The 15,441-nt window shown below is 43.8% G+C and overlaps 1 protein-coding gene across 1 annotated transcript in view; it reads left to right on the forward strand.

The window, feature by feature from the left end:
• The first annotated feature begins 9,001 nt into the window (after positions 1 to 9,001).
• The window catches only part of LOC110529837 (kinesin-like protein KIF26B), a 33,543-nt gene continuing 27,103 nt past the window's right edge, over positions 9,002 to 15,441 (forward strand). Inside the window, exons 1-5 of the mRNA XM_021612426.3 lie at positions 9,002 to 9,157; positions 9,370 to 9,708; positions 10,988 to 11,482; positions 14,271 to 14,359; positions 14,510 to 14,693. Coding sequence (XP_021468101.3) covers positions 9,095 to 9,157; positions 9,370 to 9,708; positions 10,988 to 11,482; positions 14,271 to 14,359; positions 14,510 to 14,693 — 1,170 coding nt within the window. The 5' untranslated portion in view covers positions 9,002 to 9,094. The remainder of the gene's footprint in view (positions 9,158 to 9,369; positions 9,709 to 10,987; positions 11,483 to 14,270; positions 14,360 to 14,509; positions 14,694 to 15,441) is intronic.

The raw sequence follows: 15,441 nt of genomic DNA on the forward strand, positions 1-15,441 counted from the left end.
ATAGACCTCCCCATCCCCCAAATCCCTTCCAACCACCCAACGGTCAATGACCCTACACTTCAATCTTTTCCTCTCTTCAACATACTTACAACAATATAACAACACATGCTCCACCATTTCATCGGCCGCACACTCCAGACACAAACCATTCACATGCTTGCCAGCCCGATGTAATGACGAGTTCAATGTATAATGTCCTAAGCACAATTGAGCAAACACCACCTCTTCCTTCCTAATCTGACCTTTGAGTCTTGGTCCACCAACCTTTCATTGGAGGGCATACAAATGCCGGCCCTTGGGCTTAGAGTCCCATCTCTTCTACCACACATGGCTCTGATCTTACATTTGGCCTCACCTCTACCCAGTGGAACATTAATATAAGTTATATCTAATTTCTAATTTTGGCTAACTGGTCTACAATTTCATTCCCTTCCACAACCAAATGTGCTGGGACCCAGCAGATTCTCACATGAATACCTCCAATAGTAGGTGACTCCTATTAGATTTACCTGATGATAAACAATTTAATACCGATAGAGAATCTGAGCATATTATAATTCTTACAGGTTGTACGTCCTCCACCCACTGGAGGGCAACTACTATCGCCAACAGTTCAACTGAGTATACTGTTAGTCTTCTACCCCTCCCGTATTGTTCTTATTTTTGTGCGTTTCCGGCAGACTAGATGCTGTATTGCTGCCTTTCTCAGGTCGGAGTGTGAATTACACATTTAAGTATCTAATAGCCTCACAATAAAATTAGCAATAAAATGCTAATTAATTACTTAAAAATCATACAATGTGATTTTCTGGATTTTTGTTTTAGATTCCGTCTCTCACAGTTGAAGTGTAACTATGATAAAAAATTACAGACCTCTACATGCTTTGTAAGTAGGAAAACCTGCAAAATCGGCAGTGTATCAAATACTTGTTCTCCCCACTGTATATACAGTACCAGTCAAAAGTTTGGACACATCCATTCATTCAGGGGGTTTTCTATATTTTTTATTATGTTCTACATTGTAGAATAATAGTGAAGACATCAAAACTATGAAATAACACATATGGAATCATATACAGTAGAAACCAAAAAAGTGTAAAACAAATCAAAATATATTTAATATTCTTTAAAGTAGCTACCCTTTGCCTTGATGACAGCTTTGAACACTCTTGGCATTCTCTCAACCAGCTTCACCAGGAATGCTTTTCCAATAGTCTTGAAGGAGTTCCCACATATGATGAGCACTTGTTGGCTGCTTTTCCTTCACTCTGCAGTCCAACTCATCCCAAACCATCTCAATTGATTTGAGGTCAGGTGATTGTGGAGGCCATGTCATCTTACCCAGCACTCCATCACTCTCCTTCTTGGTCAAATAGCCCTTACACAGCCCTTACACACCACTTCCAGTGCCAACAGAGATGGCCGCCTCGCTTCGCGTTCCTAGGAAACTATGCAGTATTTAGTTTCTTTACGTGTTATTTCTTACATTGGTACCCCAGGTAATCTTAGGTTTTATTACATACAGTCGGGAGGCACTACTGGATATAAAAACTCACCATCATTACGACCAGGAACACGACTTTCCCGAAGCGGATCCTGTGTTTTGCCCACCACCCGGGACAATGGATCGGATCCGAGCCGGCGAACCAAAACAACGTCGCCGTAAAAGGGGCAGACGAAGCGGTCTTCTGGTCAGGCCCTTGAGACGGGCACATCACGCACCCGAGTATACTACTCACCAATGTCCAGTCTCTTGACAACAAGGTTGATGAAATCCGAGCAAGGGTAGCATTCCAGAGAGACATAAGAGACTGTAACGTTCTTTGCTTCCCGGAAACATGGCTCACTCGAGACACGCTATCGGAGTCGGTACAGCCAGCTGGTTTCTTCACGCATCACGCCGACAGAAACATGCATCTTTCTCGTAAGAAGAGGTGCGGGGGGGTATGCCTTATGATTAACGAGACGTGGTGTGATCATAACAACATACAGGAACTCAAGTCCTTCTGTTCACCTGACTTAGAATTCCTCACAATCAAATGTCGACCACATTATCTACCAAGAGAATTCTCTTCGATTATAATAACAGCCGCATATATTCCCCCCCAAGCAGACACATCGATGGCCCTGAACAAAATTTATTTGACTCTATGCAAACTGGAAACCACATATCCTGAGCCTGCATTCATTGTAGCTGGGGATTTTAACAAGGCTAATCTGAAAACAAGACTCCCTAAATTCTATCAGCATATCGATTGTGCTACCAGGGCTGGTAAAACCCTGGATCATTGTTATTCTAACTTCCGCGACGCATATAAGGCCCTCCCCTGCCCTCCTTTTGGAAAAGCTGACCACAACTCAATTTTGTTGCTCCCAGCCTATAGACAGAGACTAAAACAGGAAGCTCCTCAGGTCTGTTCAACGCTGGTCCGACCAATCTGATTCCACGCTTCAAGATTGCTTCGATTACGTGGATTGGGATATGTTCCACATTGCGTCAAACAACAACATTGACAAATACGTTTATTCGGTGAGCGAGTTTATTAGCAAGTGCATTGGCGATGTCATACCCACAGCAACTATTAAAACATTCCCAAACCAGAAACCGTGGATTGAAGGCAGCATTCACGCGAAACTGAAAGCGCAAACCATTGCTTTTAACCAGGGAAAGGAGACCGGAAACATGACCGAATACAAACAGTGTAGCTATTCCCTCCGCGAGGCAAACAAACAAGCTAAGCGTCAGTATAGAGACAAAGTAGAGTCGCAATTCAACGGATCAGACACAAGAGGTATGTGGCAGGGTCTACAGTCAATCACGGATTACAAAAAGAAAACCAGCCCCGTCGCGGACCAAGATGTCTTGCTCCCAGACAGACTAAACAACTTCTTTGCTCACTTTGAGGACAATACAGTACGACTGACACAGCCCGCTACCAAAACCTGTGGACTCTCCTTCACTGCAGCCGACGTGAGTAAAACATTTAGACATGTTTACCCTCGCAAGGCTGCAGGCCCAGACGGCATCCCCAGCCCCGTCCGCAGAGCATGCGCAGACCAGCTGGCTGGTGTGTTTACGGAAATATTCAATCAATCCTTATCCCAGTCTGCTGTTCCCAAATGCTTCAAGAGGGCCACCATTGTTCCTGTTCCCAAGAAAGCTATGGTAACTGAGCTAAACTACTACATCCCCGTAGCACTCACTTCCGTCATCATGAAGTGCTTTGAGAGACTAGTCAAGGACCATATCACCTCCACCCTACCTGACACCCTGGACCCACTCCAATTTGCTTACCGCCCCAATAGGTCCACAGACGACGCAATCGCAACCACACTGCACACTGCCCTAACCCATCTGGACAAGAGGAATACCTATGTGAGAATGCTGTTCATCAACTACAGCTCAGCATTTAACATCATAGTACCCTCCAACCTCGTCATCAAGCTCGAGACCCTGGGTCTCAACCCTGCCCTGTGCAACTGGGTACTGGACTTCCTGACGGGCCGCCCCCAGGTGGTGAGGGTAGGTAACAACATCTCCACCCCACTGATCCTAAACACTGGGGCCCCACAAGGGTGCGTTCTGATCCCTCTCCTATACTCCCTGTTCACCCACAACTGCGTGGCCATGCACGCCTCCAACTCAATCATCAAGTTTGCAGACGACACTACAGTGGTAGGCTTGATTACCAACAACGACGAGACGGCCTACAGGGAAGAGGTGAGGGCCTTCGGAGTGTGGTTTCAGGGAAATAACCTCACGTCAACAAAACAAAGGAGATCATCGTGGACTTCAGGAAACAGCAGATGGAGCACCCCCCTATCGACATCGACGGGACAATAGTGGAGAGGGTGGTAAGTTTTAAGTTCCTCGGCATTCACATCACGGACAAACTGAATTGGTCCACTCACACAGCCAGTGTGGTGAAGAAGGCGCAGCAGTGCCTCTTCAACCTCAGGAGGCTGAAGAAATTTGGCTTGTCACCAAAAGCACTCACAAACTTTTACAGATGCACAATCGAGAGCATCCTGTCGGGCTGTATCATCGCCCGACAGGATAACTGCTCCGCCCACAACCATAAGGCTCTCCAGAGGGTGGTGAGGTCAGCACAACGCATCACCGGGGGCAAACTACCTGCCCTCCAGGACACCTACACCACCCGATGTCACAAGAAGGACATAAAGATCCTCAAGGACAACAACCACCCAAGCCACTGCCTGTTCACCCCGCTATCATCCAGAAGGCGAGGTCAGTACAGGTGTATCAAAGCAGGGACCGAGAGATTGAAAAACAGCTTCTATCTCAAGGCCATCAGACTGTTAAACAGCCACCACTAACATTGAGTGGCTGCTGCCAACATACTGACTCAACTCCAGCCACTTTAATAATGTAAAAATTGATGTAAAAATGTATCACTAGCCACTTTAAACAATGCCACATAATATAATGTTTACATACCCTACATTACTCATCTCATATGTATATACTGTACTCTATACCATCTACTGCATCCTGCCATCTTTATGTAATACATGTATCACTAGCCACTTTAAACAATGCCACTTTTATATGTTTACATTCCCTACATTACTCATCTCATATGTATGTACTGTACTCGATACCATCTACTGCATCTTGCCTATGCCGTTCTGTACCATCACTCAGTCATATATTTTTATGTACATATTTTTCATCCCTTTACACTTGTGTGTATAAGGTAGTTGTTGTGAAATTGTTAGGTTAGATTACTCGTTGGTTATTACTGCATTGTCGGAACTAGACGCACAAGCATTTCGCAACACATCTGCTAACCATGTGTATGTGACAAATAAAATGTGATTTGATTTTTGATTTGATTTGTTGGGTCATTGTCCTGTTGAAAAACAAATGATAGTCCCACTAAGCGCAAACCAGATGGGATGGCGTATCGCTGGAGAATGCTGTGGTAGCCATGCTGGTTAAGTGTGCCTTGAATTCTAAAAACATCACTGACAGTGACACCAGCAAAGCACCCCCACACTATCACACCTCCTCCTCCATGCTTCATGGTGGGAACCACACATGCGGAGATCCTCCGTTCACCTACTGTGTGTCTCACAAAGACACGGCGGTTTGAACCAAAAATCTCAAATTTGGACTCATCAGACCAAAGGACAGATTTCCACTGGTCTAATGTCCATTTGCTCGTGTTTTTTGGCCCATGCAAGTCTTTTCTTCTTATTGGTGTCCTGTAAAAATCGAATCAAATTGCATTCGTCACATGCGCCGAATACAACAAGTGTAGACCTTATTGTGAAATGCTTACTTACAAGCCTTTAACCAACAATTCAATTTTAAGAAAAATAATTAAGAAAGTATTTACTAAACTATAATGAAATAAAAAAAATGTAAAAAAGAAGAAAGAATAAAATAGAAAAATAAACAAATAATTAAAGAGCAAAAGCTGCTTTTCTCTGTTTCTCATTATCTATGCATAGTCGCTTTAAGTCTACCCACTGTACATGTACATATTACCTGAATTACCTCGACTAACCATTGCCCCCACACATTGACTCTGTACCAGTACCCCCTGTGTATATTTATTTATTTATTTATCTAACCTTTTTTTTAAAACTAGGCAAGTCAGTTAACAGCAAATTCTTATTTACAATAACAGCCTAGCCCAGACGACACTGGGCCAATTGTGCGAGCCTCGCTATTGTTATTTTACCACTGCTCTTTAATTAAATTAAATTTAATTATTGGTTACTTTTATTTCTTATTTTTTACTTATCTATTTTTTTTACTTGACAAGTATTCTCTTCTTAAAACTTACATTGTAGGTTAAGGGCTTGTATAAGTCAGCATTTCACCTGTTGTATTTGGTGCATGTGACAAATACAGTTTGATTTGATTGTATACAGGGGGTACTGGTACAAAGTCAATGTGCGGAGGCACAGGTAGGTCAAGGTAATTGAGGTAGTATGTACATGTAGGTGGAGGTTAAGTGACTGTGCATAGATTATACAATGCAAATAGTCCGGGTAGCCATTTGATTAGCTGTTCAGGAGTCTTTTGCCTTGGGGGTTGAAGCTGTTAAGAAGCCTTTTAGACCTAGACTTGGCGCTCCGGTACCGCTTGCTGTGCGGTAGCAGACAGAACAGTCTATGACTAGGGTGACTGGAGTCTTTAGCAATTTTTAGGGCCTTTCTCTGACACATCCCGGTATAGAGGTCCTAGCTGGCAGGAAGCTTGGCCACAGTGATGTACTGAGCCATACGAGCTACACTCTGTAGTACATTGCGGTCAAAGGCTGAGCAGGATGCTCTCGATGGTGCAGCTGTAGAACTTTTTGTAGTGGTTTCTTTACAGCAAACTTTAGTAGTGTAGAGTGCACGTGAAGAAACTTTCAAAGTTCTTGAAATGTTCCAGATTGACTGACCTTCATGTCTTAAAGTAATGATGGATTGTTGTTTCTCTTTGCTAATTTGAGCTGTTTTTGCCATAATATGAACTTGGTCTTTTATCAAATAGGGCTATCTTCTGTATACCACTCCCACCCTGTCACAACACAACTGATTGGCTCAAATGCATTAAGAAGGAAAGAAATTCCACAAATTATCTTTTAACAAGGCACACCTGTTATTTGAAATGCATTTCAGGTGACTACCTCATGAAGCTGGTTGAGAGAATGCCAAGAGTGTGCAAAACTGTCATCAAAGAAAATGTTGGCTACTTTGAAGAATCTAAAAGTTAAAATATGTTTTGATATGTGTAACACTTTTTTGGTTACTACATTGTGCCATATGTGTTATTTCATAGTTTTGATGTATTCACTATTATTCTATAATGTAGAAAATAGTCAAAATAAAGAAAAACCCTTGAATGAGTAGGTGTGTTCAAACTTATGCCTGGTACTGTATATGTTTTATTGTCACACAAATCCAATCACATTTTATTGGTTTTATTGGTTCAGCAGATGTTAATGCATGTGTAGCAAAATATGTCGTTTAACAGGGTTAGCCATAGTAGTACAGCACCCATGGAGCAAATGAGGGTTGAGTGCCTTGCTCAAAGGTCCATTGTCAGATTTTCATATAGTCGGCTCGGATATTCAAACCAGCAACCTTTCAGTTACCGGCCCAATGCTCTAACCGCTATGTTACCTGCCACCCTCAGGTCTGGTCTACCTGCCGCCCTCAGATGCCATCAGGCCTGGCTATGTCTTTGACTTTCCATTCTCTAAGTCTGACCAGGCTAGCAGAAGTGTCTGAACACAAAGTTACCATTTTAGGCCCCACTTCTTCCACCCATCCCAATGCCCACACTAGTGGTAGCATTTCAGCAGAGAAGACTGACGCTCCATCAGACAGCCGCCTACCCTGGTGTATCTGAAAGTGGTGAACCTGTATCCCAAAACCTGCTCTCCCACTGCCTTGGTCCCTTTACCCACTTGTGAAGATCCACAAGTAAGGACCCCACTCCCGCCTCAGATGTGCCTCAACAACCCCAGAAGGCTCTCCGCAGTCCTCAGAACTTTTTTAATCACTAATTGTAATTTCAACATCAGGCTCTGGCAACAGCCACCGAGGAACACACGGCCAGCAGACAAGGGCCCCAATTACCTGAAATTATGTGGCGATTTGGCATTTGCCCCAACACTTTTGATTCGGCTTATTGACACAAAAGTGTTGAAAAGAGGGACAAAGTACTGTTGTTTAAACTGATTTGCCTCATGATTTATCAACTCGTACACAATTAATCTGTGGTCCAGTCTGGTCAACTGTAACCTACTGATAACAATCACAGTGAAATGTATGCGCTTCTCTAGGCTACATGCGTTTCTCTAGGCTGCCAGATCAGGGAAAACGCTGGGCCCCAGGAAAACAATTTTGGGATCTGTGGTGCCACCTCTGAAATCAAAAAAAAAAAACAGACAAAGCAACACCTCACGGCACAACTCTTCTCCCCTATTTGACCTAGATAGTTAGTGTGTATGTATTGATATGTAGGATATGTGGGCATTTTGTCATTTTATTTTAATTCATGTAGTTCTGTCCTTGAGCTGTTCTTGTCTGTTAATGTTCTGGATTATGTCATGTTTCATGTTTTGTGTGGACCCCAGGAAGAGTAGCTTCTGCTTTTGCAACAGCTAATGGGGATCCTAATAAAATACCAAATACCAAATAGAATCAACATTTATAAAATTCAGTGGCGGGACTGGCCTTCCATACTATGGAAGTTCCATACTATCCATGTTGCCTATGTGCATTTTGGAGAACCCTCACTGCCCCTCAAACACACACACATTCAAATATCTGTCAATTTCCAGACATATATTGAATGTCAGATTATTGAAGTAACATTTCCACAAGAACACAGTACAGTAAAATATGGTTTCCTACCATCTAAGAATTAGCAAGCAAAATGGAGTTCATTATCAGTAATGACTGACAGCATATTTCCTAACGAGAAGTCCTCTGTGTGGGAGGTGGTGAGTGAGTGTACATTTTCTCCAAAGATCAGAGAGAATCAATTCAACTTGTTCCCAGACACTCCCACCATAAAACCCACGCTATGAACTTTCGGCACTCTGGTCCATGGAACGTCCTCAAGACACACTCACATAACTTATCTTGTAGCCAAGTCCGCTATCATCCGAACAAGCATTATGTTAGGCACAATCATATCCAAAAACCGCGAAGAAATACCCCAAATGGCCATATAATCAGAATATTTCACATGGCCTACAGACCATAAACTTCAATTGAGAAAGCAGTTTAAAAAAGATAGGCCGAATGCCACGTTTATAGTTTGCATTTCACTGCCTCCCTGTGGAGAACGAGGGGAATGCACAAATAAATACAATCAGTAGGATGCCTGCGCGCTCTCCCTCTTGATGCGCTCTGACATTACGCACGCCTTCATTCACACCGCCAATAGCTCATGACAAGACGCGCAAGTGCGGATACTTTACGGGGTTAGAATAATATAATTGCTTCATACTTTTCATTTTTAAACCGTGTAAAAAAAAAAAAACAAAGCCGAGTAAAGTAGACAGCATATCCTTGTCTTTGGCTTTGTTCCGTTTTCCCTTCTCAACAACCTATTGCTATGGCATCTCTCACTCGAAGAGAGAAGGAGAGATGTCCCACAGCAGGGAACCGAATGTATTGGGTAAGGGACGCTTGATTCAATATTATTTTTTCCACATTCAGTATTTATCTTAAGTTGTTTAGATAGTGGGTTGCACAGTTCTAGTATCAACATATTATTTGATGACTCATAGGCTTTTAAAACATCAGTTTCAATTTATGTTATGATGATGTCATGGTTATTTTCTTCAGTTTGCAGTATATTAAGGTGCATGGTATTTGTACATTTCACAGACAGATGCGCCTCAATGTAAATCATCCAGATTTTACTCTGAGACTGGGAGCGGTACAGTACAACACGAGGACTGTCAATCAACAGATCGCCCCTCTCCAGAGGGTGCAGGGTCCAACGCCGACCGTCATGGAGTTCCGTGGCCAAAAACGGATGTCCCATCCCGCGCCGGAGGACCTGGGATTACCAGTGTATTTGACACGGTTAGACCCCCCATGGTGGGAAGTTGGAGCGTTCGGAAATCTGACGGAAAAGTTATTTGTGAGCATTGCACGGCGACTGTGGCTGTACTAAAGATACACGCACGGAGCCTCGTCATTCCTCAATATATCTCATGCAAGGTAGGCTAATCACTTCTTCACTTTCTATGAAAATGTGTTTTATGCAGTAAACAGTAGCATGCTTTCATTGTAGTGATACAATATACGTTGGTGACAATTTAATGGGTTTGAATTGAAATGGTCAGAAAATGGGATTCAGCCACAGATTTGTAACACATTTTAGATTTTAGACATATTTTAGCTGCCTTGACAAATCCAAATGGTCACTTACTTAGATGTTTTTCTCCCGATTGCATCTGATATGTAGCAGACATCAGTTCCTGTCATTGAGCTGACTCATAGGCTATCCCTAGAGTGAACTGATTCAGACTGATATTCATGTTTTAATAACAAAGCAACTCATGTTCCCTTCAAACCTTATTACCAGAGGTACAACGAAAACATTTGCTTCACTCTCCTATGAGAGGAATATGAAATAGAACAGGACGTTTTAAAATGAACCACAGACCATTACGTGGAGATATTACCTCATTGTTCGGACGGAGACGGTCAGTAGAAATCTGATAATGGCTTCTTGTAGTGTATTGATTTCCAGACCAGGGCCATGATGAAATCTGTCCTGTTATGAATCCTAAAGAAAATACAGGTCTCTGACAGTCTGGTTCCAGACCTGTTTGTGCTGTTTAGCCACCTCTTACCCTCTTAGGGGGAAAAAAGTGTTATGTACAGTAGAACCTAAAAGGGTTCTCCTCTGGGGACAGCCAAAGAACCCGTTTGGAACCTTTTTTTCTAAGACTGTGTGGTCATTATTTTGCCTGGTCCTAGATCAATTTGTCTCTTTGTTATGACAAACACACAACCCAAAGTTTGGCTACACAGCACAAACAGATCTATTACCAGGCTCGGTCTCAGATTTTGGCTTGGAGTTTGTTTGGGCACATCTGCATTTTTCTGGTTGACTTTGTTTTATGCAATATTGCAGTAGTCTGGGACTCAAAATGTGGGTCATTGACATTAGCAGCTTGCGGGAGAAAGGTTTTGGAATGGAAGTTCAGGGAGAACAAGGGCACAGAAACTAACATACAGTATGCTATGCCACCATCTCTGTCCTATGATAGATGCTATTATAATGATTGATTCTGGAAGTCGATGTAGACCTACTTCTTACCATGCCACATTTTGATACATCATTTCCTCAATGACAGACTGTCATCAATGACAATTAATTATTTAAAAAAATCCGCTTTTGTAATTCACTGTGATATTTGTTGTTTTTGTGATTGAATTGGACTCAATGCATAGAACCATACTGTACATTCCCTTTACATCCCTTCTGTAGGACTCCACCTTGTCAGCCTATCTCCACGACAACCTCCAAACCCACAGTGGTACCATAGACGTCTGGGCTGTGGAGGACGAGCAGAGTGGCTGTGACGTCTGTGGTGCCCACCTGAGCCAGCTGAAGCAGGAGGCCATCCACCTGATCCTAGCCAGGGAGGAGCGTGCCAAGTGGGCCACTCCATATCCCGCCAAGCCCCTTCCTGGATCCACCTCCACCAAAGCAGCACCATCTAGCCCCCACCTCTCACGCTCTGCCAGGACCCATAGTTCCTCTGCCAAGCCCTCCCCTGGACCTCGATCCACCACCTCCACAGCACCATCTAGCCCCCGCCTCTCAGGCTTCACCAGGAGTCAAAGCCCCCAGAAGACCCACCCTAGGAGGATCCTGAAGCCCACCCCAGCTGAGATGGAGAGATGGGTTGAGGAGCAGCAGCACCTGGCCTCCTCCATATCAATGTCCAGCAATAATGGAGTCACCATCTTTCCCTGCCAGGTACTGTACATCTAAAAACCTAAAGGTTGCATATCACAATATTGCCTTGATATCACAATAGCTATCGTTATTATGGAGTCTAATGGAAGCGACGTGAACAATATCAGGATAATATCATGAGTCATGACACATGACGGGGAAGGAGTAGGGGAGAGGGAAGGGGAGAGGGGAGGGAAGGGGAGAGGGGAGGAGTGGAGTGGATGCTCTCATAGAGGATGTTGTCACTGTCGGAATTGATTGACTCCGTCCGATCTGCCCCAATTAGATCCTGAGAAGTGTACATTTGCAACCTTATCGCTAATGGAGAGAATTGGGTTGTGATTTATTTTCCGTCATAAAACAGCCAGTAAAAAAAGCAGGCGGCGCAATGATCAATAGCCTGGTCATATTTAACGACTGGTGAAATATGCATAGTGCAGTATTGTAACCCTCACAGGGCTAGGTGGTAAATACAGCCGGGACGAAAGTGGATGGATGGAAGCATTTAAGGAGCCTTAAGTAGGCTACAGTAGTTTGTTCAGCCATAGGGCTCCTACCATAGGGCTTTGGTCAAAAGTAGTGCACTATATAGGGAATAGGGCACCATTTGGGAATCTACCTATATCTCCTTCAGTCCATTGTGGCTAATGAAGTGAAGTGGTCTCTGGTCTGTCAGTTTCTGACAGTGGAGTGGCTGTCTGGCTGAGGACTAGCCTGATCTCAGATCAGTTATGGTTGGCATAACAATGACCATAGGAGTTGGCTGTATGCAACACAAACAGATCTGGTACCAGGTTAGCTGCCATAGTCTATTAGACAATATGCAAAGCAGAGCATATTATACCGGCGTAAGTTTGTTATTAGGAAGGTTTCCATCCAATTGGTGACAGATTTTCATGTGAATATTCTAAAATCCGCATGAAAGAAAATGTGCACATTTTCCCGAACAGTGGTGAGTTTCCACAAAACGGATAAAAATCTGTGCGTGATGACGTAGTGCTCACAAAATGTACATTTTCGCTTACGTTTATATGTACTGAATACAAATCTGAAGTTCATTGTTTTTCCATCACATTTTCAACTCTACTGATAGTTTTGTCACCAAACTGTTGCGTTAAATAGCGAATGTGCCAACTCACATCATGCACTTTCACCGCCCTGTGAAGTTCATCATCTCTTATTTCATCTGTAGCCTAATAAACTGCACGCTTTCCTGATTGAGTTATAGTGGGAGGACCACACCCTGTGTCATTGAGTCACTCCAAGTTGACTTTGATGTGATGGTTATTATATCAATATTTGCGCATAAAGGTGTTTCCACCACTATTTCACGCATAATTCATTTTACAGGCACCAAAAGATCCCACGTCGAACAAACAAATGACCTGACGGCATTTAGAAAATTGGACTTCCTGTTTCCCTCACAGCTGTCGTGATTCTTTTTTATAAGGCATGACTTTACTCGCATAAAAGCTGTGGATGGAAACGTGACCATTGATGTGTTTTCATGTGATTTTCCACTTGTAGGAAGCAGAGCAAATGTTAGTCAAAGCTAGGTGACCTCATGCTAATGGTAATGGGAGTTTTTACACCATTCCAGTTTGAGATAGATGAGAGGACGAGGAGAGGGACAGAGAGAAGGGGGGAAGACAAAAGAGAAAGAGAGAGCGAGAGAGAGGGGGGTAGAGAGAGACAGAGTGGGGGGGTAGAGAGAGAGAGAGGGGGGGGTAGAGAGAGACAGAGTGGGGGGAGAGAGAGAGAGAGAGAGAGAGAGAGAGAGAGAGGGAGAGAAAAATAGCAGGAGAAAGAGAGATCTTCAGGGTGTGGGGGACAGGGGGTTCAGAGTTAGAAAGGAGTAGAGGTAGAATTGAACTATACCCCATGCCCCCTAAACCCATCTCATTCCAGATGTTAGTCATGCCCCAAGGTGCCTCCTGGCTCTAATTGGCATTACATGGCTGGATATTTCCTGTGGCAGTAGCAATAGAGGGAGGGGAACAGGGTTGTTATCTTGCCCTTAAAAGCTGAAACATTGATGAGACAGTAGAGCTGCAGAGGGGGCCACTATAAAACAGGACTCTGGCTGTCGCTTTCGCTCGCAGCCAAGCTCTTTGACTTCATTTCAGCAGATACACAGAGTAGGGAGTAGGCCAAAGCTTACACACACACACACACACACACACACACACACACACACACACACACACACACACACACACACACACACACACACACACACACACACACACACACACACACACACACACACACACACACACACACACACACACACACACACACACACACACTAGGGCTGGAGGGAAGGGAAAGCAGGGTTGGGTTGAAGAGTCAGACTCTTCACGCACATCCTCGAGGGTATGTGGTGTGGAATAGTCAGATGCAGCACGGTCACAGTAGGTTTAGTAATGGCTCTGAGTCTGATTGTCTGAGTCATGTCTCCGTTAAACCTTGGAGCTATGTGTCCCATGTGTGACTACTAGTCTATATGTAGAGCTATATGATGAATGTCCCATTTACCTAATGTGCTTTCATCCTGATGCCCCACATCCACAGGTTAACAATTGATTCTTCTCTTGGGTTGTGTTCCAAATGGCATCTATTCCCTGGGCTATGTTACGATGTGCTGTTGGCAACTCTTTTATCATTGCCAAGCTGTACTTTGGCATGACATTGAACGAACACAAAGAGGAGTTGGCTAATAGCCAAAACAGACTGGACCCCCAGGCTATGGATATTCTAATACAGTTGAAGTATTATCTCCTAAGATAATCATTCTACTTCTCTCCAGTTTTCAGAGGAGTTCTCAGAGGGACCGAATGAGACTGTGGCTGTCCAGAGCAGTCCAATGGCTCCTGCAATTTTGTCCTTTCTGGTCAGGTATGTGTAAAACTAGTCAGTTAGATGTCTACTGAGTAGACATGGGCTCCTGCAGGTAGTTATTCACTGATGATTAATAAAAAGTCTTAAATAATCATTCAGAAGTTGAGGATGTACCTACTGAAATGTCCACATCCTATCTTTCCACAGGGCAGCCCAGAAACTGAGCCTGACGTCGAGGAGGAAGAGCCAAATGTCCGCCCCCTCTCCCGTGTCTCCTCTCCCCCATTACAACACCTGCTACAGGGGCATCATCCAGAGGTCTCCACCCACAGTCCCCACCTGCCTCCTTCAAGCTGCCAACCAACTCAAAGACGCACCCAACTTTGGCAAGGTAACCAGCTGTAGTCAGTTGTTCACCTCGTTCTTGATCAATCAGATCGTTCATGTAAAAGAGAATTTGTTCTCATTGACTTAACCTGACTACACTGAACAAAAATATAAACGCCACATGCAACAATTTTATTTTATTTTACTTAGTTAAAGCATATAAGGAAATGAGTCAATTGGTATAAATTAATTAGGCTCTAATCTATGGATTTCACATGACTGGGAATACAGAAATACATCTGTTGGTCACAGATACCTTAAAAAAAGGTAGGGGCGTGGATCAGAAAACCAGTCAGTGTCTGGTGCTTCCCCCATTTGCCTCATGCAGCGTGACACATCTCCTTCACATAGAGTTGATCAGACTGTTGATTGTGGCCTGAGGAATGTTGTCCCACTCTTTCATGGCTGTGTGAAGTTGCTGAATATTGGCGGGAACTGGAACACGCTGTCGTACACGTCGATCCAGCGCATCCCAAATGTTCTCAATGTGTGAAATGTCTGGTGAGTGTGCAGGCCATGGAAGAACTGGGACATTTTCAGCCTACAGGAATTGTGTACAAATCCTTGAGACAAGGGGCCATGCACTATCATGCTGAAACATGAGGTGATGGCGGCAGATGAATGGCACGACAATGGGCCTCAGGATCTCGTCACAGTACCTCAGTGCATTCAAATGACCATCGATAAAATGCAATTGTGTTTGTTGTCCGTAGCTTATGCCTGCCGATACCACAACTCCACCGCCACCATGG

This window comes from Oncorhynchus mykiss, chromosome 8 (genome assembly GCF_057628025.1).
Source record: "Oncorhynchus mykiss isolate SJ-2025 chromosome 8, ASM5762802v1, whole genome shotgun sequence".
NCBI classification, from domain to species: domain Eukaryota; kingdom Metazoa; phylum Chordata; class Actinopteri; order Salmoniformes; family Salmonidae; genus Oncorhynchus; species Oncorhynchus mykiss.